General features: G+C 38.1%; 3 protein-coding genes across 3 annotated transcripts; 2 read left to right on the top strand and 1 right to left on the bottom strand.

Annotated features, from left to right (window-relative positions):
- The first annotated feature begins 6,706 nt into the window (after positions 1-6,706).
- Positions 6,707-10,135, top strand: LOC114729623 (ACT domain-containing protein ACR6-like). The gene is made up of 7 exons (XM_028916655.1): positions 6,707-6,940; positions 7,456-7,501; positions 7,696-7,810; positions 7,915-7,982; positions 8,472-9,080; positions 9,165-9,269; positions 9,354-10,135. Exons 1-7 carry the CDS (start codon positions 6,894-6,896, stop codon positions 9,693-9,695), a joined length of 1,332 nt encoding a protein of 443 aa, XP_028772488.1. The 5' UTR covers positions 6,707-6,893; the 3' UTR covers positions 9,696-10,135.
- Positions 10,136-11,185: 1,050 nt separating this feature from the next.
- LOC114729622 (pentatricopeptide repeat-containing protein At5g14080) lies at positions 11,186-13,415 on the top strand. The gene is made up of 2 exons (XM_028916654.1): positions 11,186-12,860; positions 12,944-13,415. The coding sequence occupies exons 1-2, from the start codon at positions 11,204-11,206 to the stop codon at positions 13,195-13,197; spliced, it is 1,911 nt and encodes a 636-aa protein (XP_028772487.1). The 5' UTR covers positions 11,186-11,203; the 3' UTR covers positions 13,198-13,415.
- Positions 13,416-15,716: 2,301 nt separating this feature from the next.
- LOC114729617 (uncharacterized) lies at positions 15,717-23,951 on the bottom strand. Its single transcript, XM_028916649.1, has 11 exons — positions 23,626-23,951; positions 22,857-22,919; positions 22,645-22,739; positions 20,768-21,592; positions 20,495-20,594; positions 20,241-20,384; positions 19,358-20,143; positions 16,984-19,227; positions 16,808-16,880; positions 16,407-16,525; positions 15,717-16,322 (listed from the first exon to the last, which is right to left on the bottom strand). The coding sequence occupies exons 1-11, from the start codon at positions 23,699-23,701 to the stop codon at positions 15,988-15,990; spliced, it is 4,860 nt and encodes a 1,619-aa protein (XP_028772482.1). The 5' UTR covers positions 23,702-23,951; the 3' UTR covers positions 15,717-15,987.
- Between the last annotated feature and the right edge of the window lie 1,297 nt (positions 23,952-25,248).

Below are 25,248 nucleotides of genomic sequence, written 5' to 3' on the forward strand. Positions count from 1 at the left end.
TCCACGTAATAACAGACCAGTAATTTTAAATATTTCTCAATTCTCAATTCCTCATAATTTCAAGAATCTAGTTTTTGATAGAACACAATGTTGTACTGTAATTTATGTAACCGAACTAATGAGATAAGACTTGTTATTATCGTCTCTTCTCATATCTAGTCACCATGTGTCATTTCTCTTGCAACCTGCTCAGTCTCCATGCGAAGAACTGTTGGCAATTAGAGGAGTCACCAACCAAGACTTAATTCTGTGTCGAGTACATTAGATATCTCTTATCATTACTACGATCAGTCTCTTGGTTCGTGAAGGGCTTACTATTCTGGTCACCGACTATGACAGTGTTAATAGTTCTGTGAGGGTCTTCATTTCTTGTCATCCCAATCTCACTGAGCTTGAAATTTATGCCAACACCTTCACTTACGCATCCACCAACTCCTATCATTATTACCAACAGCCTCTTTTCGTGAAATACACAGCATGCACACATCCAACTTTTTCAAAATAGGAAAGTGTTTCTGAAGTTTAAATTGATCTTGAGAATAGCCAAGAAATCTAGTGGAAAAAGGTTCAAGAATTAAAAATGCATCAGACACCATCATTGCATGCCAGCCTAGAAAAGGGTTCTTGAGGTGGAGGTTCTTTGCAAAAATTTGACCGCCATGTGTATCAATCTTCAACTTTAAGCTTTCAACTGTGTTTTTGGACCAAAAAAAAAAAAAAAGCTTTCAACTGTGTTTTCTTTATTTGGGCGTGCCGTCTTTTTCAGTAGGCCCTGTACGCCATTGAATTGCACCACCCATGTCGTTCGTGATGATATGGCTACAGCGACCAGACTTGCATCCTCACTTCCTCTGCAAAACTTCATATGTACTGTGATGGTGAAAGAGCAAGCAGTAAATTAGTAACAGCTAGCTCTTACTGCATAGGCTCACACTGAGTTGGTACATCACGTATGTGTCTGATAGTGACCCACCATAATCTAACTCTATATTCAAAATGGAATTGGATTTCATGTTTCCGGTCCATAGATGTTTTTTCATATTTCAAGCGAAACAAGAGAAAAACCTTACAAGATTCTCTTATCCCTTTAACTTGATTGGGTATCCAATGCTCGCCATATCTTTCTGCTCTCCGGCCACTTTCACGCGTGTGAAACTGTTGTGTCTGCCTTGTATCACATGCATGCATAAGCCTCCTTGTCGTGCCAACCTCTCCTAGTTTAGGTTTTGGAAAACAAAAAAAAAAAAACCACATGTTAAAAAAGTCAGGAAAGAGAGAGAGAGCTTTAAGGTCAAGAAAACAAAGGTAACACCATGCAATGAAAGCCAACAAAGCCAAAGTGATAGGAAGGGGAAAAAAAACAGTTGTCGTCAGTATGTAATATAAAAATGAAGTTGGTTCAGCGCATAATGATCATCTCACACGCTGAAAAAGCGAAAAGGAAGCATCAATATGCATGAAAAAGTATACCCTTGACCCCTCTGAGAAGAGTTAAACAATTAAATGCGGTTCTTTGCTGCTCATTTTTGAGTCGTAGCACATTCATTATTCTAACCCATCTCCCAGAGAGACATGGGCAATTAGAGTTACTGAGAGGCTCACGCAAACGCAAGCATGAAAAGTGGACGATAAAAAGATATATCTGCAGCCTTCTGGAATTAAAAATAACGGTTCTTACCTATTACACGATCCAACACTTGAGAGAAAGTTTTTGTTTTTCCATGTGTTAAATCAAGTACATGTCTGCTTTCTTAATCGGCATCGGATTACTGGATTGAAGTTGGTCTAAAAGAACGGCTTGAAAAACGAAGTTAGGACTAAAATGTCATGCGCAGATTGGGCTCAAGCCCAACTAGGCTCTCGTCTGGATTGGAAATGTCAGTAAAGAAAAGGTTCAGACCAAGCCCATTAATATCAGCGAGTTGATGCGTAAATCCAAGAAAAGTGAAGTTAGATAAGAAACTTGAGAACAACGTCAGCTAGTTCGGTCTTACAAGGATTTGAGATAAGAAAGTACATATTCTTTATCCAAATCTCGACCAAATCTCTTCACGTCAGATATATACCATTCACATATTATGCCTACAGATAATAAGAATGGAGACGTGTGTTGATGAATCTTATTCAAGTACGTCGTGAATCACATATTGCATCTGTGCTTGATAGCTCAAGGTCGGGTTCGTATTTATAAAGATTATAGAGCAAATATAATTTTGTAATACTACTAAAAAGAAGCAGAACGATACAGTAAGTTGACAGACTTCTTTATCGGTAACTTAGCATGCGTATCAGGTAAGATTATTATTATTATTATTTAAAAATATCTGAATTTTGCGTGCGGTCTGGTTCCAGATAAAGAAATAATTATGATCAGCTGATAGCAGCAAAAATACAAGAGATACCCATCTTGATCTTGGCAGGAGAGAAAAAGAATCTTTCCTCTTCTGTCTAACCAAACAGTGCTTAAAATATAAAACTGTCATGTCAATATAATATACATAAAAGAATAAAGGCTCCCAAACGCTGAACCTTTAAATTAAAGTTGGAATCTGGCCAATAGACAACAGAAGGAAGGACCAGCTGTGCGTGAATAGATTAGGAATCAGTGACACTAAACATTGTACCTGCTGGTAAGTATTTCAAGTCTCCAGAGATACTGAGTTGATTTTGGAGAGTGATTGTAGGAGAATATATGGTGGTTTAGATTGGAATAAAGAAATATGGTACCTACTGGACGAAGGCTGGGGAAATGGGATGACGCAAGTGTGATGAGAGAATGAAGAGGGGAATGAGAATAAGGGGAAGTGGGTGAGTGGGGAAGAAATGTGAAGGGAATCAGAAGAAAAGTGGGAGAGCCACATGTTATTCGAAAGCAGAGGCAGGAAGCAAGTAGGAGGGAGGGAGGATGCGGCAGAATAGGGAAGGCCCCTTTTTGATGATTGATAGATAAGCCCGCCGCCCCAGTTTGTTAGATCCAACACATGTTGTTCTTAAGTCCTAACGCATTTTTAATTCTTAATTCTGTTTCTTACTTTCTTATTCTATCCCCCAACTTACACCTCATCTCCAAGCCATGTGCGCCTTCCCACTTCCCACTTTCCTTTTCCTTTTCCCTTTTTCAATTTCTTAATTATAAATCTCTTATTAAATCAAATTCCTTCACTCTTTCTATATTGTCCTCTCTCTCTCTCTCTGTGTACACGTATACTCCCTCCAGCATTAAATATGATTTATTTTAAACTGAATTAAATGTATTGTAAATTGTTGAAGGCTAGTTGGGTTATTAAAACTGTGAAGTAATTCTTTTTTTTTCATCAATCACATAACACACTCATTATTATTATTATAAATTACTTGATGAGATATTAAATACATTTTACAACGTTACTCATATTTCAAATTTGATGCAATTTTCCTTTTTTTCTCAAGATGAATTCAAAATTTTAGACATAGATAAACTTATATTTTTTATACTCCTGAAAAAATTTAATGGACCAGCCGCTTTTTTTTTTTAATTTTAGTGAGATGATTGAATGCGTTTTTATAACATGGATCAAAGAGTATCAATTTCCATACCGTGAACATCTTCATATCACTTTTGTCAATACAAGACATATATGAAAGTATTTTTATGGTCTTTAATATAATACCTATTTAACTAATTTGATTAAATTAAAAAAGTTAAGTAAGTTAGTTCATTATAAGAAATATGACATGTTTTTTCTAAATCACTATTACAAGCTTATAAAGCAGCTAATAAAAAATACTTCCTTCTGTCACATATACAATAGAATTTTTGTTTGGAAGAAATAACATGCTTCTATTTACTATTTATAGGAGATGTTAAGAACTTGTCTGGAATTTTAAGTACACTTTTTAAATTTCCTCCTATTGATTAATTTCACTGTATTGTTGGCAAAAAAAAAATCTTTGTATTAATTACTCATTCACCCATTCTCCCTTCTTAAAAACAAGTTGTATTTTTCATTAGTTTATTAGCTTTGAGCAGGTTTTGATTGACGAAATTTAATTATTTGTATGCCGTGCAAAAGATTACAGGGCGTACTTGCAGACAAGATATGAGAGAGGATCTCATGGGTATTATAGTAATTTACGTCAGTATGAGTGTGCGCGTCAGGGGGAGTAGGGGGTGGTGATGATGTGGCACAGACACGTAGGCGAGGCGACGTGTCCCTTTCTGGGGAGATGTCAGTGGCTGGATAATTAAATCGTGATCTTCGCGGATGGCGAGTGCGCATTGAATTATGAGGATCGTGTCCAATGGCTCCAGATAAAATCACAGTCCATTCTCTTCGCTAAAATATTTTGGGGGAAAATTTTCGCAAAAAAACAAAATCACTCCGTTTTTATTTATAACGAGTTACTTGTGCGCTAAAAATACATTAAATTGATACTTTTTCATATTTATCCTTACTAAATGAAGGGTATTAAAAATATATTTATATTTTTTCTCATCTATTTATTTTAGCTCCTTCTGTATTTATTAACTTAACAGGAATAAAATTTAAAAATTATCATTAATTATAAAAATAATTTTTTTTCTTTACAAATGACTTGTAAATATGAATAAAGTAATACTTATATACCGCCTCCAATCCTTAATATATAAAGTCGTTTTTTTATTTTTATTTCAGTTATAGATCTAAAACTTCAATTCTCAAGAATTAACAATAATATAATTATAGTTAAAAAAACAATTTTTTTAAAAAATTTTATTATAATTTAATTTAATTTTTTTTAATTTATTCAAATTAATCTCTTATTGTAATATTTGGAAAGAAGGATCCCCACTGCCATAGAAAAAATCCCGCCTTCAAATATCTGACTCTTGGGAAGTGCGTCCTCATCTTTGGTGATGTTTAAAAAGAAAAAAGGGTGGGGCTTGGAATGGTAAGCAGCGGAAGGGAAGGAAGGCCACCTGTACGCATTATTAGTTATTATGTGAGTAGTATATGTAAATATAAAAATAAATATAGGAGGGAATCGGAGACTATGCTGGGCATGGGAATATGGGGGCCCATGATCGCAAGACAGAGTCCTCTTTAATTTATTCCTTCCTCCAACTTCCACGCACCGTCACTGTCCTAGCAACCAAACACGCCCCACGTCCTATCCCCTCGAACAATTTTAAAAAAGAAAAAAAGGCAATACTTTTTTTTTTTTTCCTTCCCGGGGGGAGGTCGGGAGGAGATATTTGCTGAGATTCTTCCGAAAGAATATCCCATCCAGACTGTGGATTCCCTCGTAAAAGTCAACACAAACCCCACTTAGGCCCAGCAAATCCCCAGAGATCAACATTGTGCGCCGTGTCACGCAGGCCTCGCATGTTGGACTTAATTACCTCATACAATTTTCAATTTTCCGTGTGTGTTTTCTTTCCACCCCTGCAAATGGACAATTTTATTTTATTTAATTTAATGTGATGAAGCGGAGTGGGGATGGAAAATAGGGAGGAGGATGTGGACGGGATATCCAGAATTGGTACACCGGGGAACACCACGTTGACGGCTTCCCTATCACTCTTTAGTTTCCGTCATTTTCCAAATTGGTCATTTGAGATAAGGTTTTTTACCCTCTCATTGTATCCAATTTATTGCTTTCATACTTTCTTATCTTACTCATATTCCTCACTGTGCAATGTATGTTTTTGCTCACACAGCCCCCACCAATCGCTTCCCACGTGACCCATCCTCGTTGCTCTTCTCTTTACAAATCCGCCTCTTACCTCATCGCCAGCTCGTTCCTTTTCCATTGTGCCTCTGCCTCCCCTCCATTTAAATCACATCGCCTCTCCCTCTCTCTTCTAGCCGACGTTCCTCCACTGTTCACTCACATGACAACCAAAGAAATTTTATCTTGACTTAGTGCAATGAATCATTATTATCACTATATTTTATGTAAAACCTAAAATGATAATACTCGTTATTCGATAGTTGTTTTATAAAGATTAAAAAATAGTTAAATTAATTATTTATAAAAATATTGTGCATTGGATTTTTTAAAAATGCTCTTATAGTTATTTCTATTGAAGAATACTTTCTAACAAAATTTCTCTTAATAGGACAGTTTAAAAAGTAACCTGTAAATATTAAAACTTATTCTAGATTCTTTACAATACATTTAATTATCATTAGAAAGTTATTTAAACATGACAAGCCAAGATCTCTTGATCCCAAATCACATCAAACTGTCACCTAAAACTAGCTTCGGCGATTAAAGGATAAAAATGAAGCGTAATTTATTTCACTCTTTTGGCCAGCGATCCCCCCGGGGGGGGGGGGGATTCCCCTCAATAAGTTGAGGACGGGTGCGAGTAAGCGGGCGGAAATTCAGTCGGTGAAGCGATGAAGCTAAGATTGCCGGCAATAATAGCGGCAGATCTAAGCCCGATTGTGGAGGCGACACGTGTAGAGACACGTCATCGACCGCCAATTCTTTCACTTGCTGATCGAGAGAAACTCGTCTCCGTACGAGTTGATACCAGAAAATCGAGTGAGGCCCGAAAAGGTCAAAAGACATGAGCGGATACTCTAACCCCAATCACCGCCTGCCACGTCACACAGAACAGTCCACATTCCTCCGCGGATTCTCTACACAATCAGGGTCTCTTCCTTCGTCTATTAAGCTTTCCCTCTTATATAGTACCTTTTCCTCGTTCACTCCCTTTTATCTCTCTGGCATTTCCGTGCTTTTTGGAGGAGCGGGGCGAGGGCTCCTATACTTGCAGTATTTTCTGATTCGAGCCGAGTTTCTCTTTTTCTTATCTTCCCCTGAACAAGTATGTTATTTCTGGCGAGGTACTAAAACTGCCGAGCCTGCTCCGAGATTTCCCAACAGTTTTTTGGTGTACGTATTTCTTAAATTTTTCAGAAATGGAAGATGAATATGCAAAGCTTATCTGGCGTATGAATCCCCCAAGGTATTTATGTTTAATTTGTACGAGTTTTTACTTCGCTTTTTGGACAAGTATATTGGTTGTTCTATATGTTCTCAGGGGACCGTCGGAGTCGCCACCAACAAATTTGGGACTGTCTTAGGGATTGAGGAGTCTGTTTGTTCTTTTCGTTTTTCCCTTATATTTTGCAACCGTGGTTTTAATTTTCAAATGGAGTTTCGCTCCGGTTCTTATTCCCCTGCCCTCAAAAAAAGTGAAAAAACACAAAGAAGTCTGTTAGAGATTTGCTTAATGGTTCTTTTCCAGTTCTCGTGGATTTAGTCTGTCCAGTTTCAAAACGATTTCTGTATTTCTGCTCCATTTGTATTCAACGTTCTTAAAATTTGGGATTCTAATGACCGTTTTGGGTTGATTACTTGCAAGTGGCCGTACTTATATTTATTATGTCTACGTTTTATATTCCTATTCAAGAGTTCGTATGTGTATTGATGATGGAGGGACTGGCCGCCACTAACTCTTGTTGTGCCTGCTTCATGCAGGGTTGTAATCGACAACGACGCTAGTCAAGACGCCACCGTTATCAAGGTAAAGCTTGTTTTCTTTTGTGTTTAGGCTTCACAAAATTCGATTGGCATGGAGTTGTAGAATCCTTTGTTACATTTTACTTTTCCCTTTCTTCCGTTTCCCCCCAAATCTGTGCGGAGATGAAATTCAAAATTTTGAGTCTACCAGATTAATTTTGTAGTATTATCTTAGTATGATTTGAATAATTTTTTCAGGTTGATAGTGTTAACAAACACGGGATTCTCCTCGATGTTGTCCAAGTTCTGACGGATCTCAACCTTATAATAAGGAAAGCCTACATCTCATCTGATGGGGTGTGGTTCATGGATGGTAATCTTCTCTTTCACCAGAGAGAGGTTAAAATGTAAAAGGCTTGAATTTTTGTTGTTATCATTATCAGATTAGTAACTAACTGCTCTGCTTTATGTTTTCAGTGTTTAACGTGATTGATCACAATGGAAACAAAATCAGAGATAGGGAAGTCATTGATTACATTCAAAGGGTAGGGACTCAGAGACTTGACTTTATTTAAATTTAGCTGTTCCATTTTATGTAAGTTGTTACCGTTTCCTTGGTATCTGAGAATGGATCTCTGCTCTTTCTGCATAAAAAACCGAAAAATAAAAAAGAAATCCTCAACCCAATTAAGCAGCACTCTATCGTTGGCTGATTGCATGAGCTATCTACTAGGTCAAGTAAAACGGAGGAGAAAACTGTTCCTTTAATGTTTTCCTATGTTAAATATGATCCTCTTCAGTAATCTGCTTTTCTGAACTCTGATATTGAAAGTACCATGAATTTTCTGGATTCTTCTGGGAGACACTGGTTTCTGGACTCTGAAGTCTGAAACATGCATACGCTTGCTTAAATTCTTCCTTTGGGTCGGATGATAAATACTCTCATACCTTTTATCAATAATATATTTAGTCCCTTGATGTTTGACTGTCTAAAGTTCATGTAGTTACTGATATTTTACTTTCCCAATCTGCAGAAACTTGAAAACAATCCCGGATTTGTGCCTTCATTGAGAGGGTCTGTTGGGGTCGTTCCTTCTGAAGAGCACACCTCAATTGAACTCACGGGCACAGACAGGCCTGGTTTACTGTCTGAAGTTTGTGCAGTTCTTGCAGACCTGCACTGTAATGTTGTAAATGCCGAGATATGGACACATAATACCAGGGCTGCAGCTGTAGTCCATGTGACTGATGATTGCAGTGGGCGTGCTATCAAGGATTCTTCCCGTCTCTCTACAATAAGGGACTTGCTTTGCAATGTCCTTAGGGGGGACAGTGATCTGAAGACAGCACGAACAACACTTTCACCGCCTGGAATTACAAATAGGGACAGAAGGTTGCATCAGATTATGTTTGCTGACAGGGACTATGAAAGGGTTGAAAAAGCAGGAAAAGGGGAAATCAGAGATAGGAGCTCATTTCCCCATGTAACCGTGTTAGATTGCATTGAGAAAGACTACACTGTTGTTACCATGAGGGGAAAAGATAGGCCCAAACTGTTGTTTGATATTGTTTGCACCTTAACAGATATGCAGTATGTAGTTTTTCACGGTGTGGTCCGCACAGATGGTACAGAAGCCTATCAGGTTAGACCCACTTGGGATTCATTTTCAACTTCCCTTTCTTACCCTTTTTTTAATCTTGATGAAACTTCTTCCTCTCTTATCTAGGAGTTTTACATTCGACATGTTGACGGTCATCCTATAAGCTCAGAGGCTGAGCGAGAACGTCTTGTACAGTGTCTTGAAGCAGCCATTGAAAGGCGAGTATCTGAGGTGTGTGTCAACCGCCATGAGCCTGTACTTCTAACAGTTCCTTTTCGGTTATATTATATGGCGAAGTAAAATGTCCGTGTGCAGGGGATGGAGCTGGAGTTATGCACAGAAGATCGTGTAGGACTCCTTTCAGAGATAACGAGGATATTCCGGGAGAACAGTTTATGCATCAAGAGAGCAGAAATATCAACAGAAGGAGGAAAGGCCAAAGACACTTTCTATGTCACTGATGTCACCGGTAACCCAGTTGACCCCAAGATCATCGATTCAATTCGCAGGCAGATCGGCCAGACAGCACTTCGGGTGAAACACGACTCCACTCTTCCACCGAAGGCCCCTCATCAGACTACGTTCGGATTCCTCTTCGGGAATTTCTTTAAAGCTCGATCTTTTCAGAATTTTAAGTTGATCAGATCTTATTCTTAAGTCTTATCTTCCTATATTCTCAGCATTAATCATCATCAGCCCAGTCAAAGCAAATGTAGATGTCAATGACATGGTAAATATGCATCTTCCTCCCAGCAAAGTGAAGAGGGGCGGGTAAATTCATCCTGCACATAGTCTTGTGTATATGAATGTACAAAGTACGTTACATGGCTCTTGCGTACGTGGAGTAATCTAGATTATCAGAGGTTAATGAAGAAGAAAACTTTAGGTTGTACATATGGAGCAAAGAGTAGTCTTAGATAAATTTGGTGAGAAGGATGTAAATATGTATATAATGGTGGGAAAGATGTATACATGTGTAAATATCTGTGTATAGCATTATATACCGTGTTTCCTACTTAGAAATCGAACTTAATTGTGATCTGCCCCCAGAAAGTTGTAATGGTTGTCTAGGGGAATACAACAGTGTCATTTTCGGATATGGGTGTTCAGACGATTCTGTGCTTGTAGTTGTGGTTAACTCCATGAATGGAAAATTAAAGAGGGAGGGCTTCAAAACTGAGCAAAAATCGAGTGAATCTCGTTGGGGCAAAGGCGGGAGAAAAAATTATTGACAGTGACGTTGATATGCATGTTTTGCTAAGCCTTGTCTATATTATCACCAATTTTTCAATTAAATTTCAAAACTTAGGACTATCGTGAATATAATTACAGCCCGTTATATTTAAGTAAATGAAATGTGAAAAAAATATACAAATATCAAGATTTGATCGAATAATTGGCTATAACAAACATAATCAAGTGGATTTGAGTTTTTCAAGATATTTAATTGAAGAATTGGCCTTCTTTTCAAGAGTAAGAAATCTCATTTTTAGTCTGGAAGAAGCTAGGTTAAATTCAACTAAACCAGCTTCAACGTAGTTAAGTCCAACTCAACCAGCTTCAACTTAAAATGAGTAGATCTAGAATTCTATTCAACCAGTCGGTTTTGGCTCGGTCTAATCTATTTATGCTTAAATGTGTGTGTATATGCATATCCACAAACATTCACGCTAGTCTGTTTTTTCTCGACAGGGGATGTCAATGTGTGATTCACAGTTTCCCACAATCCTGTCTAGGTTTATTGTTGTAGGTAATACCTCACCTAGCTTGATTTTTATTTTAGTTTTAATTTAGTTTGTTTCTTATATTTTTTTTTTCTCATATAGTGTTTATAATAATAGTAGTTCTAGTTAATACACTACAACATCTATTTATTACAAATAACTAACATAACTAATTTTTTAATCTACTTAAATTAATCAATTAACTCTTATATTAAGAATTTGAGATATAGTATTTATTATTCAGACTTTAGATATAAGACACAACAAACTAATTTGCACAGTAATGAACACTTTCATGATTACTTAGTTATTCACAAAACAAAACCGATTCACTTGGAGCAACATGTTGGAAGACCATCCGAGAAAACAGAGGGAAATTTTGAAAGAGGGAGTATTTAACAACGTCATCTTCGAAAATTGGGGAGGGTCACCATCCGTTTGATGAAACCCCAGGCAGCAGCAGATTTGGCTGTTCGAATAAGCAGAGCTCTGATCTCCGCCTCAAACCACACCAGGCCAACGCGTTCATGGAGTCCTTCTCTGGAGCACACCCTCCACAAACTCGGTTGCCGCAGTCTTCTCTCTCCCTCACTCGTCGCCGCTGTCATCGATCCCTTCCTTCTCAATCACCATTCGCTCGCTTTGGGATTCTTCAACTGGGCTTCCCAGCAGCCTGGCTTCGCCCACACTCCCATCACCTACCAATCCATTCTCAAATCCCTCTCTCTTTCCCGTCAATTCAGTGCCATTGATTCCCTCTTGAAACAGATCCAAGACCTGAAATTTTCCGTTGACCCTTCTGTTTATCGCTCCATAATTGCTTCCCAGATCGTTGGGAAGAAGATCCACAATGCTTTTCTACTTTTTGGCCAAGTATCGTATCTTGTTCCGGAAATTGGAAGCGAGACATGTAACTCGCTCTTGGCTGCTCTGGCATCTGATGGGTACTTGGATAGTGCAGAGAAAGTGTTTGGGGAAATGACTCGGAAAAGCATCCCTTTAAGTACACTTGGTTTTGGGGTCTTTATATGGAGGCTCTGTAAAGTGGGTGAGTTGAAGAAAGTATTGAGCATACTAGATGAGGTTCAAAAATGCAGTTCGGGCATTAATGGTTCTGTGGTAGCTGTTCTTATCATCCATGGGCTCTGTCATGCATCTATGGTGTCTGAGGCTTTCTGGATGCTGGATGAACTGAGGAACAGGGGATGGAAATCTGATTTTATGGCGTATAGAATTGTTGCGGTAGCATTTCAATCGATGGGAAATGTGGCTGATGAGGAAAAGGTCCTGAAAAAGAAGAGGAAATTAGGAGTGGCTCCAAGGGCTAATGATTACAAGGACACAATTCTTGCCCTGATCTTAGAGAGGCTGATCTCTGAAGCAAAAGAGTTGGGGGAAATAATTGTTGGTGGTAATTTTCCTATTGAGGATGACGTTCTCAATATATTGATAGGGTCTGTTTCAACCATTGATCCTGATTCGGCAATTATGTTTTTCAACTTCATGGTTGGAAAAGAGAAATTCCCATCTCTTTTGACTGTGAGTAATTTGGGTAGGAGTCTCTGTAAACATGGCAAGTTTGATGAGCTGTTGGAGGTATTCCAGGTTTTGAATTGTCACAACTGTTTTAAAGATTTAGAGGGTTACAATGCGGTGCTGTCAATCTTATGCAGGGCTGGGAGAGTTAAAGAAGGCTATGGAGTTTTGCAGGACATGAAGAAGAAAGGAATAGTCCCCGATGTCTCATCTTATAATTTTTTGATGGAAGCATGTTGTAAACAGGATCTACTGCGCCCTGCTAAAAAGCTCTGGGATGAGATGTTTGCTAGTCAGTGTTGTGGGAATTTGAAGACATACAATATTCTTATACGAAAATTTTGTGAGGTTGGACAAATTGAAGAGGCTCAGAGGTTATTTTACCACATGTTGGGAAAAGAATTGGAACCTGATGCTGCAACTTTTACGTCTCTTCTCGAAGGACTTTGCAAAGAAGCCAAGCTTGAAGCAGCTTTTGAGCTCTTCAACCAGTCTATCAAACAAGACACTACGCTTGCTAGAGACATATTAAATACGTTTATGTTATCCCTCTGCAGTAAAGGTATTCTCAACCTGAACAATTGATAGTGTCTTTAAATATTGCAAGCTAACATGCTAAGCAGCTGAATGTTAATTTCAATGCAGGACATCTTATGACTGCGTCAAAGTTTATTTGCAGTCTTAGTCCCGAAATACAAGGCGCAGAATCGCATTTGACTTTGATAAAATATTTAGCTGATGCAAGGGAGATTCCAATAGCCTTGGAGCACTTGAAATGGGTCAAAGAAAGGTCACCTTGGACGTTAAATGATATTCGGGCTGGACTTCTAGCGTCTCTTTCTTCTGTTTCATGTTCACAGTCAATAATACAGTTTCTTCAGATGATACCAGATGCATGAGCATGGGGAATGATTCATCCCACGGAAGTTTCCATGCTATAGTCATGATTAGTTCTCATCATATGGAATCCAATTAAATTTATTGAATCCTCGGACCCTTTTATATCGGCATTTGGTTTTCACGTCATTCATGTTGGATATGAATGGTTGTTATTATTATTAAAGAAATTGAGTAATATCAGGGCAATCAGTTTAACCGGCGGCGCAAGGAAGGTGAAGAAGAAACCAACAAGTGAAAGAACAAGAGGAACTATACAAAGTTATTGAACAGGTCCTAGCTCAAATTGAAATGTCAAAGAACCAGTGAGACGTTGGTAAAACAGGTGTTCAGCTGCCTGTGGAGAGCAGTTAGAGATCGGAGAGGACGAACAGGTGCTCAGTTTTGCCGATAAGGTGGGCTTTGCTCCTTGTGCTCTGCAATGAGGAGACGGTTGTACGCGAGACTGGGTCACACGGATAATTAGACTTATGAGCAGGTTTTTTTACAAAATTATTACTCCCTCTGTTTCTTATTATAAGAGACAAATAACTGAATTACGTTGATAAAAAAAACAGTTAAAATTAGTTAAGAACAATCAATGTGTAAAAAATATAATTTTTTTTCCAAAAAAGTCCTTATTAATAAGGAGAGAGAGTATGAGAGAGAACAATGATAAATTATTCAAAGAAATAGAAGTGGAAAGGAGAGAAAGTGTGAGTTGGAGACAATAAATATAGGTAAAATAGGAAATCAATACAAAAAAATAGAGACAACTTTTAAGTGTTTCTTATATACAGGAACATGCTATAAACATCAAATGTCTCTTATAATAAGGAACGGAGGAAGTACTATCTCTATCTTATTTACAAGATCTTGTTTTTTTTTTTTGAAAAAAAAAACTGTGGGCAGGCTTAGAATGAAAGACTCCGGATTCCAGCAGAGGCACTCAGCACTCTCATTTAATATACTACCTCTAATTCTTAATATAAGACTTCATTTTACTTTTATTTTGATTCTAGATATAAGATCCTAATCCATTTTATCTCTCATATTTATGTATTTTTTTCTCAAGATAATCCTTCTAATAATGATGGTTCTAGCCAATACACTTAATTAAGAATGATATTTTAGAAAAGATAATATCTATTTATGACAAATAACTAATTTAACTTATTTTCTTAATCTTTTTAAATTAGTCAACTAACTCTTATATTTAAAACCAGAGGTAGTATATACTTACCAACAAAATAACAAACAATGAATTATAAATATATATTAATATAATAAATTGAAAGCAAAAATATGCATTTGTTCCGTAAAACGTTTTAATTTGATTCTTAATTTAAAAATATATATTTTGAGTTTTTAAATCCTAAAATCATATTGATTGTCTTGCAATTTAAACTTAACATGTTAATATTTAAGAATACTTCATTAATATTTAAAATCTTAGATTCTTTTGATTCAATTCCATTACACTCCTGCAGTGCAATGCAATATTGATTAAATATATGGTGTTTGGTATGCTTTCTAAAAAACATGCAATGAATCATTTTTTTAATAATTGTTTAAAACAAATATATAACAAAAAATAATTTTACCCTTTAAAATAATTCAACCTACCACAAATCCTATCCGCTGCATCCATTCCCCTCGCGCAGGCAGAGGATGAGCACGGAGAGCACGAATGAGCAGGGCGTTTTTTGTTATACAGTCTCATCTCTCTACCTTCATCTATTTTTATCCTCTCCTTAGAACCTCACCGTCTTATGCCCTCGACCTCTTCCCCCCTCTCTCTATCCGTCCCCAATTTCTTCAACGCTTTTGCACATGTTTATTACTCACTACCCTACCCTCGCCTCTTTCCCTCAACTCTGCCTCTCTGCATTCTTTAATTGCTACATATTGTCTGACAAATATGAATGTTTTTCAGTTTTTGCCTCATTAAATCATACCATCCAGTGCGCAAATCTCTGAACATTTGAAATTACGGCTGAACTCCGTTTATGATTATAGGCTCAAGACGCTTGATGGATTTTTAGTTTAATTTATTAAAAGACACATATGGTATTTTAGGGATTTTGTGAATTCATTAGGATGGCATGATTTGAAATTGGAGAGCAAATGTATCTTTTCACTTAGATAATTAATGACAAAATTGACATTTTATAAAGGATTACAAGCCTGTAACGAACATTCGCAAGTTTCCCCTGTCAATAATTTAGTAAAGAGCATGCAATCTCTTTTTCACTGTGCAATCTTTTTCACCATTACACACCTGTAATAAAATAGAACCAAACAGGTCCTTAATATTATCATTTTTCTTTCAAAAAAATCTCAATATCATTATCTTTGCTAACAATTTTAAAACCAAAAAATAAAAAATATACTTTTTAAAGTTACAAAACTAAATTAAAACTTTATATAAAAATTAAAAAAGTAACAATATACTCTAACCTAAATTTAATGAGGTGATTTATTAAGCACAAAAAGATTAAAGCGCATCTAATAAAAATTTATCTCTTTGCCTCTTAAAGCATTGCTCATGCGCCCAAAACAGGAAAAAGTCATCGACCCATGTATATACACTCATGAATGACTGTACAGTGTACACACTAGTCAAGGCCATATGGGTTTTCAATAACGAATCCTATTACCTATTTTGTAATAACAAAAACCAAATGTGCCAAAAAAAAATGATGGCTACGCTCTAGCGGACTGTACATCCAACCCCGCCGCTTTACCAAATATAAGGGGGCTTAAAAAAGAAAAGAATTTAAAAAATTATACGACTAATCTACAAGCAACTGTCAATCTTCTGGGCGTTGAATCTCACCCATCATGATCCGGTTGCTAGAGACCTTGAAACCAAGAAGAGAAGGATCTATCTGTTTCCCCTTTTTCCCCTTCTTTTTGCTGCTCCGAGCGGCTTGGGATCCCCCGTCCGATGAATCTGCACCAGCAGGTCCACTGGCTGCGTCCATCTCATTAAGAACTGGCTTTTTAAGCATGTCTATAAATGAGGTCTCAGAGATCACACCATCGCTAATAGAGGAAGTCCTCCTAAATCGCACCTCCTTTCTACCAGAAGTCTGAGCATCAGCCACGGCACTGATTGATGAGTTTCCCGAAGGCTCTCGTCTCCCTAATGCAGAACTCATTATTTCAATTTTACATGTATTAATAATGAGAAAAGAAATGGAGAAAATAGTAAAACAACGGCAAATACCATCACTGGCATGAGGTACAGCTGATTGGTCTGACTGGACATCCGGGGAAGATAAAATGCGAGATACAGGAGGGCGCTTTTGGAAATGACTATCAAGTACTTTTGTTGAAGGAGACATCCTGTCAGTAATGAAGACACAATCAAACTTTTGTCACTAGACCAGATCACACAGCCACATACCCCAAAAAAGGATTAGCACACTTGGAAAAAGGACAACAATAAAGATTTGCATCATATAAAATTTGAACTTCAGAATCCAATGCAATTTTTTGTTCCTTTTTTTCCAGGAGAGAAAGAAATTGGATGCAATTCTTAGTGGTCAATCAGTGGACGGTCAAAACAGGTACTGAATTAGATTTAATTGGAATGTGGAACACTTTTGTAGAGTCACAGAACATCACCTGTCATTAGGAATCTCCTCTCCGCGTGAATTGCTCAAGCCCATCTCACGATTGTATGCGCCCCCTTCGGTGCCTGCAGTGTTCATGCTCAAGAATGATAAGTGAGATTCATAATATTACTAAAATTCGCAGCGGGAAAAAGACAAAGAAGACCAACCCGGGGGGGGGGTGTTTACCTGCACTGCATAGTGAACTATGTCTGCTCTGGGCAGTAGCGGGCAATTCCATAGAACTCATGGTGCTTTCTAATTGATCTGACAAGTCTGTGATGCCAGAAAGTGATGGTTTCATTCCTCCTAGAAACTCATGCCTCTGACCCTTATTTGCCTCCAACTCAAGCAAGTCTTTTTCCATAGTTGATTTACCAATCAAGAGTGGATTTCTGTAACTGGGATGTAAAGTATCTTTATTAGCTGATAAGAACGATTGCTCTTCTACTATAGATCCAGATCTAGACTGTGTAGGCAATTTTTCATTGTTCCTTAAATTGTCAGTCACGTGCATGACAAGATGATCTGGTATTTGAGCTGTTGAATTGGCACTTCCAGGCCTTTCTTCAAATGGATCATTCAAATGGATTTGCTGATCTTGTGAACGGTCAAAAGGATAATTTACTGAGTTAGAATCGTGGACATGCCAAGAGTTGTCTTGACTTCTTGATGAAAGAGGATGCCACTGATCAGCATTTGATGATTGCGTGGATTGAAGACCCAGTTTTTGATGAAGCACATCCATTAAACCTCGTGCAGAGCTATCATCACGTGCTCCAGCAGATGCAGACATGTTTAGATTAGCTGATGGAATGGTACCCCCTAACTCTATTCTGTGTCTCCCAGCTTCAAGATGCTGTAGTTGAACCCGTGGGTCTGTCCAACTATTTTCCAGATGACCATTGTTACCAGAAAGGGAACTCTCAAATGCATCCGGGTGACGAGCAAAGAGTTCATCAGATGCTTGTAGATGCTGAGAGGGTAAAGAACTAAATTGATCAGATGGGTGCATATAGCGAAGTCGTTCTTGTAGGTCCATTCTTTGGGCAGAAGCATTTACACTATCAAAATTCATTGCAGGAACACCAGCAGAAACCGTTGGAGATCTCTCAAACATCAAAGAATTAGGCTCATAGAAACCTCGATGGTTCTGCTCAGCAAGATTCCTGCTTAGATAGTTTAACTGTTCGTCTTTTGCCAAGAGTCCATGCTGCGTTTTGTGAATATCAGAAGAATTAAAGCCTGCTGAGGGAGTAAGCTGATGGGTTGAAGAATTTCGTAGTAAATGTCCAGTTTCATTGATTGGCCACGACCTTCCAAATTGTTCACCCTCCAATCCTAACTTTTGTCTCAGTGCCATAGATAGTTGTTGTGCTTGCAACTGTTCTTGCTGAAACTGAAGCTGTTGTTCAGAGGGTAAAATATTCCCATGCCTTGCTTGCAACAAGAGATCTGACAAGTCAGATTGCCTCCCTTGGACAGCATTGAGACCAATATTTGCTTGGATAATCTGCTCCACTGATGGATCAAGGTGCCTTAAGGAATGAGGATTCTGCTGCAAGTCATGCAATACCTGCCTCCTCAATTGAACCTGATCAAACAGATCATCCCTCATAAGATCAAGTTTTGACTGCCTGAAATTAGGATCAGGTATCTGCTGATGCATAAATTGTTCAAGAAGCAATTGCTGAACTTGTGATTGCTGCTGCAATTTCATTTGTTGGAGAAGCTGTTGTTGGTGCATCTCATGCTGTTGTTGAAGCTCAAGCTGGCGTTGCTGTTCAATCTGAAGTCCCATCAGACGTTCATAATCTGATCCTGAATTCTGGATCATCGGCTGAACATTAGTGTTTCTGCTCTGAGAAAGTGAAAGGCCTGGAAATCTCTCTAAGTCCGGCACGGTATGACGGGAAGCAAAATGAGAAGGTAGACTATTCTGCTGTTGAAGTCGTTCCTTCTGCAGCTTCTGCAACATGAGATTCTCTGCCCTATCAAAATTATTAAATTTTGGTCCCATGTGGGACAAATAGTGATCTTCTAAAGAACCTACATGGGCATTATTAAATTGCCGATTTATCCCATATTCATCAGACCATGCATCCTTGTACGAAGGATGACCAGCCACACCACCAAGAGAGCCTTGATCACCAAAAGGTGCGCCTCTATCATGCAACGGATCCAGGAGATGACCCTCTTCACCTAATCTCGAAGATACATTGGAAGATTGTGCACGCCTTAAATGAGAACCATCTATGAGCTCGGACATCAGTAGACCAAAGGGATGCAATTTATCAGCCTCTTTATGCGTACCATTCCCTGAAACTTCAGTTGCAACCATTTTGCCAGAAGGATGGGTATATGAAGTGTGGATCTCAGCAGACCTTGTCAAAGAGTTATCATTGCTCCTTCCAGCCATTTTGGATAAGATGTCTACATAGAGAAATAAATATGCATGGGGATTAGAAATAAATGCATAAACTACAAACATAAATCCATAGATTGATCATAGATTAGTTAATGAATGGCTATAGTAAAGGCAAACAAGAAAACAATCACTTACTGTCATCTTGGTCAATAAAATTTGTGAAGGACTGAGACTGATCATCTGAAAGCTTGGTTTCAGAGCAGAAACTTTGATTAGGCGTTTGGGAATGAATAGCAACACTCAAGGTAACATCAGCTTGGGACGAAACCCAAGATTGATCATCTATAATGGGAGACATGTCATAGTCAGCAGGATGTGCATTTACTTTTGGGTTCCTTCCACTTGTATCGGAAGGTTCTGATTGAGAAATCAGGTTACTCCCAGAAGTGGATCCAGATTTTAGCTTAAGATGAGGCATAACATCACCAAGTTCTCGAAAGGGTGATCCTTCAGGAGCATTTGACAATCGAACTGGTAAATCTGTCCCAAAAAAGCCTTGTTCAAACCATAAAATGATGTCAATCCCAAGAAAGGGTCCTTGAATTACTCCTTGAGGATCAAGATAGCACAGACTTAACTCCTCCAAAGAGGTACCAATCTCAATTGAATGTGTCCTCTCATTAGGTTTTATGTCTTGCTCATTAATTCTTGGCGTTTGCTGCAGACATGAAAATTCAAACAGAGAACGAGAATCATTAGGCAGGTTGCTACTCATACTTATAGCAGCAGCTGACCCAATAAGATCCTGATTGGCATGGTTGTGAAGGGCAGAAGCTTGTCTCTGCTGGCAAGTTCCTGGATCGGAAACATTGTTACCAGGGGCACTAGCCTCTCCGGTGCTGCTGGCAAAGTTCTCATTTCTTCCATGTACATCAATTGTTGGTCTATGCTTCTGGTTTCCTTCTTTAAACGTCAAGATTTCTGAAAGGGCACAGTGATCTTGTAAACAATGTTTGATTGAAACTAAAAGGAATTTCATCTGATTAAAACAATGAGATGGATAAGATCATTTCCTCACCAATATTTTTTAATGAGGCATCAGCATTTGAAGGTCCACCAATAAATTCACCAGCACTGTTCATGACATCAGATCCTGATATGACCCCTCCTCCCATGCCAATTGAGGTTGTGAGTTTTCCTTCTCTTCCAGTTTCATCAATACCTGAAGAAAACCAGAGCCTCAATCAACAAGGTTCAGGTTATCGATGCCCCAAAAGGGACTAAAAAAAGGTTTAAATTAACTGACCAGGACTGACAGAAATAACTTATCACCTGATGTATCATCATTTGACCCTCCATCCTTGCCTCTAAAGGAGTAGCTTGAGACTTCACTGCTAATAATTTTCCCCTTCAATATATCTCTAAGGACAGCCTGCAATCATCATACAGAACTTAAGAATAACAATGGTACAAGTGCTAGTGACACTTTAGGCAGCTGTTCAAGTACACACATATGAAAGTTAAGTGGGAGACACAGCAAAAGCTTTCCCATGCCTTCAATGTTCAAAATTCATCAAATTGATAGCAGTAAGTCTTTCCACATACCTCTTCCTCAGAAGCTGGAGCAACAAAAGCCATTGGTTCTACAGAGCCAAGCTGAGTTACTGTTGGTGTATGCTCCATGCCAGCAGGCATGGTGTCAACAGTAAGATCAACCTTTTGCTTACGATACATGTCTAGGAGCTTACCCCTAGGGTAGGAATATAGATCAGAGTTAAGGCTAGGCTTTCCCAATACGACCTTATTCTTATCCATAAGTGCAGACCCGAAAGGAGAGCCCGAGATAGGTCTTCCAATTTGTAGGTTCCCATTGATATTGGCCCTTCCTCGCCCAGGGGCAAATCGCATATTGGAAGCCTCTGCACGTCCTTTCTCAAGGCCAAATCCAGGAGCAGCACGATATGTGGCCACAGCACCCGCTTGTGCTTCCATTCGATGGCGTGGTCTCCATTTATCACGAGATTCAGTTTCACGTTCAGAACCTGCCCGGTTAATAACACCAAAGGATTGTTTTTCAACATGAACATCTTCCTTCTCAATATCATTCCTTTTGTCACTTCGTGAATCCTTCTCCTTATCTTCAGGTCCCCATCTTGATGACCACTTGTTCTCTCTTCGAGACTCATGGCCTGAACCCCGGCTATCATGCCAACGGTCAGAAGACAAGGCTCTATTATCAGACGTTGAGGTGATTTCTGGGCGACGATCTTCTTTTCTGCGATCTCTTCTCCCAAGTAAGCTTGTTTCCCTCTCCTCTTCACGCCACCGGCGACTAATGTCAACATCTGGTACAGTCCTCCTCCAATCTTTCTTGTCTTGAGACCCGTCCAAACGCCAGCTATCTTTCAGTATGGGATCAGTAGCGTTCCCCTGGAACAAAGAAACAAGCAGACGATCACTCTATTAATTTTCATGGTGCTGCAAGACATTATGAAAATTAAAAAGATACTAGACATGGTATACACAAAAGCAGTGTTAATATTATCAAAACTAGCAGCAGGGGGGGGGGAACACTCTACTTCTAGTTTAAAAAATGAATAAATCTAAAATAAATTATTCTGTAAAGAAATGAAATAACTAAATAAATAAATAAATAAAATAAACATCCAGCACAACAATAAGAATGTAAGAGAACATGACAGAGAACTCTTGAATGGTACTTGTTCCTCCATGAAATAGAAAGCCCTTTTAGCTGTCTAGATTCCCCCTTTTTTGTTTAGAGAATGGCAGACTCTTCACTCAACAAAAAAGAGAAGACAATAATAATGCACGGTAGCTCCAACAATGATGATTAAGAGCATCCAAATCAATACTACTAGCCCTAACCACAATTTCATAAATATTTCGTCAAACTGTTAAGTCATGAAACGCCATTATCCTCTGGAGGAATCTACCAATTTGAAAAATCGAAGTGCAGATACACTACCAGTGAGTGAAGTTTTACAACACACTAGAACCCGAGAAATTTGTAATCAATAATCACTGAACCCAAAATTTATCACGATACACCAAGGTCATGACAAATTCCCTTCCACAGATTTATCGCACGTTGACTCACACACTATGAGAGAAGGGGGGAGGGATCAAATATTATGTGCATGATCAAATCAATTTTGTCAACCACGGGTCTGCTACTCTTATGGAATTCAGCTTCACAAGAATATCAACTACCACTGATAAATCTAGATTAAAGGCAGAAGGTGGTGAGATACATTTCAAAAACTCCCACAACATTTAGTCAGAGCGTAGTAAATATTAATTCCATACAAGCTTGAATTTGCACAACCCCAAGAACAGATCTTCAGACTCCAGAACAATAATTAATTGCAATATATAGCCTCAACATGCAAATAAATTAAGTGAAAAGGCAGTCAAACTTCAGAAACAATTTCAGCTAATTCAAAAGCGCAGGTGTTGCATACCACCACAGTGTTGGTAGATGATACCCTAGCGTCAATGGGCTTGGAATAGAGCCATTGTGGAGATAAGGGTATGCTGTTGTCAGATGACACTTGATCTGAAAGCAAAATCAATCATCAACTAATCATCTTTACCTAATATACATAATGAGAGAAATGCAACAAAATGTTTGATTTATAGTAGAAATTACGATTTCACAAAGATTAACAAGTACCTTTCAAATCATCAAGCACACCAACAACACCTTTCTCCCCACCATGCCCTCCCAATGCTTCATCTGACCCATACAAAAGCCCAAATGTTTGAGCACGCAAACAAACAGGTAAAGAATAAAAATAGGATTGACGATATCAATAGACTTCACCCAATAAACTTAAATGTCAAGAGAGACGCCATCATTTGCGTTTACATAATGCCAGGAAAACTAGCGCGATCAACTCAACACATGGAAGCGCGTAAATCAATCTATTATTCTGACTTCCCTGATACTGACAATAGCAAACCCCTCCCCCCCCCCCCAAAAAAAAAAGAACACAACTGAATAGTAAGCTCTGCGAATAAAACTTCAAAATAAGAGACGACCAGATTAATGTCCACACCTTAATAGATGAGAGCAAACTAGCTCCCAGACAAACCATGACAATTGATAAATCATCACGTCGATGAAATAATATATGCATCAAATCCAATTTAAGACATTAAACGCACTGAGATAGCTAAAACGAAGCTAACAGAGATCGAGAGACACTTCAATCCTCAATCTAAGGTAAAGGTCAACCGGCTAAATACATATAGGAGAGCCATACAAATATTCAACCTAACCGGAATAAACAGGTCCTCCATATGATTTATACATATAATACATGATTGATTTAGATTCAGCGGATCCAGACCAAGAAACAATATCGAACAAGCAAATATTACAATGAAGATTGCAACAGATATGATTTGATGACGAAAATCAGTTTTACGAAGAAAATTACCTTTGACAGAGAAGTGTCCATCGGTAGTTTTGGACGAGAAGAGATCGTCGGGAAGATTGACCTTTCCGTCAGCCATCGCTGCTGAGTGCAAGATTGCTGAAATTCTGAGACTGAGATCCGTGAGGAGAGAGATTGAGCTTGAATGCGGCGAGAGGAGTGAAATGGAGCTCGGATTGGTGCCGGGAGAGTAGCTTCAAGTCTGAGAGGAATCAAGGGGACAGAGCTGTAGGGTTTGTGAATTGCTGGATATGAGACAGAATAATGGACGACTCGGAAGGACAGAGGGATAGCGCGAGGAGGCAACAGCAAGATAGGTAAGGGTTTGGGTCAGAACAGCCACAGCGAGAGTTCTTTTTCTTTTTCTTTTTAATTATTCGGAGAGCTTACATATATACAGTCTTTTTTCCCCTTCCCTGTTTCTTTTTTTGTTTTTTTTTGGGCCTGCACTCCCCTGTTTCGCATTACAGTGTGATTACATTTACATTCACATGCGTTCTTGCACCTTCCCGTGATGTCTTCGCGGTCGAAAAGCTGCTTCTTGTAACGTCATTAAAAAATTATCCTTGATTTAATAATTTTAGTTAATAAATGATATCCCGTCTTTTTCTTTGCCAACCTCTTCCCATTGTAATTTTTTTTTTTTGGTCAAACCATTGTAATATACTCATATCTCTGTTTCAATATGTTTTATATATTTTAAAAAAAACTTAATTTTATTAATTTTCATTTAAAATTGAATAATTTTTAACTTTATCCCCATTTAATATATATTATACCTCATGTAAACAAAGTCAACACAATAATAAATAAAAAATAAAATTATACATCTATATAAAAAATTTCTTGTCATAAATAAGACAAAATAATATTTTTTCTCTTTGTCCTGTAAATAAAACCTAAGGAATACTAAAACTTAACAGTTATCATTATAATTTAAAATCTAAGAAGCGCCGTTCTGGCCCCCGGTATTTTTTTTTGGCCAACAGTGCCCCCATAGTATATACATATATATATTACTATACATCTATACACATAATAAATAAAAATTAGAATATAGCCGAGCCATTTTTCTGTCCACAATGGCTCCTCGCTCATTTTATTGTTCTGTGAACAATGCCGGCTTTATGAACAGTACTGGCTGCTTCTTTGGGCTTTGTGTAAGGTATGATTTCTCTTTGATTTCTTACAGCATAACTTACCATAAAATTATCTCTTTTGAATTTTAAATTTTGAAATTCCCTTCATGCTCATGTTCATTGATTCATTATTTCTTCTCCCTCTTTCATTTTCTACATTTTTTTCATTTCCATCTTGAGTCGTCTCCGTTCTTTCTTCTTTTCTCTTCATCTCTATCTCCTTTCATCAAGAGAGATTTGTTTCCTTCTTATCCATTCAGGTACACATCTCTATTCTCCCTCGCTTTCTTTTCATCTCTTTTGGCTCTCTCTTACTGTGGATTCATCATCTCCCCTGCTCTTCATTCAAAACGATATTCATCATGCTTTCAAAATGCTAACTGTGATAGGAGGCAGAGACTGGATATGCCAAAACTATAAACCCGATGGCTTAAGTAGTAGTGGTTTGAGCGGCCATGCTACCAGGTATATTTCATCCAGGTAAATC

Source organism: Neltuma alba, unplaced genomic scaffold (genome assembly GCF_004799145.2).
Source record: "Neltuma alba isolate B1F8T4 unplaced genomic scaffold, ASM479914v2 tig00012650_pilon, whole genome shotgun sequence".
NCBI classification, from domain to species: Eukaryota; Viridiplantae; Streptophyta; class Magnoliopsida; order Fabales; family Fabaceae; genus Neltuma; species Neltuma alba.

Excerpts from the sequence above, each read along its gene's own strand:
- LOC114729617 (XM_028916649.1), bottom strand. The coding sequence starts at position 23,701 with ATGGCTGACGGAAAGGTCAATCTTCCCGACGATCTCTTCTCGTCCAAA. Across the intron at positions 21,593-22,644 it reads CATCTACCAACACTGTGGTG|GGGAACGCTACTGATCCCAT; the intron begins GTATGCAACACC and ends TCTTTGTTCCAG. Across the intron at positions 20,595-20,767 it reads CTCCAGCTTCTGAGGAAGAG|GCTGTCCTTAGAGATATATT; the intron begins GTATGTGGAAAG and ends TGATGATTGCAG.
- LOC114729623 (XM_028916655.1), top strand. The coding sequence starts at position 6,894 with ATGGAAGATGAATATGCAAAGCTTATCTGGCGTATGAATCCCCCAAG. Across the intron at positions 7,811-7,914 it reads TGGGGTGTGGTTCATGGATG|TGTTTAACGTGATTGATCAC; the intron begins GTAATCTTCTCT and ends TTATGTTTTCAG. Across the intron at positions 7,983-8,471 it reads TCATTGATTACATTCAAAGG|AAACTTGAAAACAATCCCGG; the intron begins GTAGGGACTCAG and ends CCCAATCTGCAG.
- LOC114729622 (XM_028916654.1), top strand. The coding sequence starts at position 11,204 with ATGAAACCCCAGGCAGCAGCAGATTTGGCTGTTCGAATAAGCAGAGCT. Across the intron at positions 12,861-12,943 it reads GTTATCCCTCTGCAGTAAAG|GACATCTTATGACTGCGTCA; the intron begins GTATTCTCAACC and ends ATTTCAATGCAG.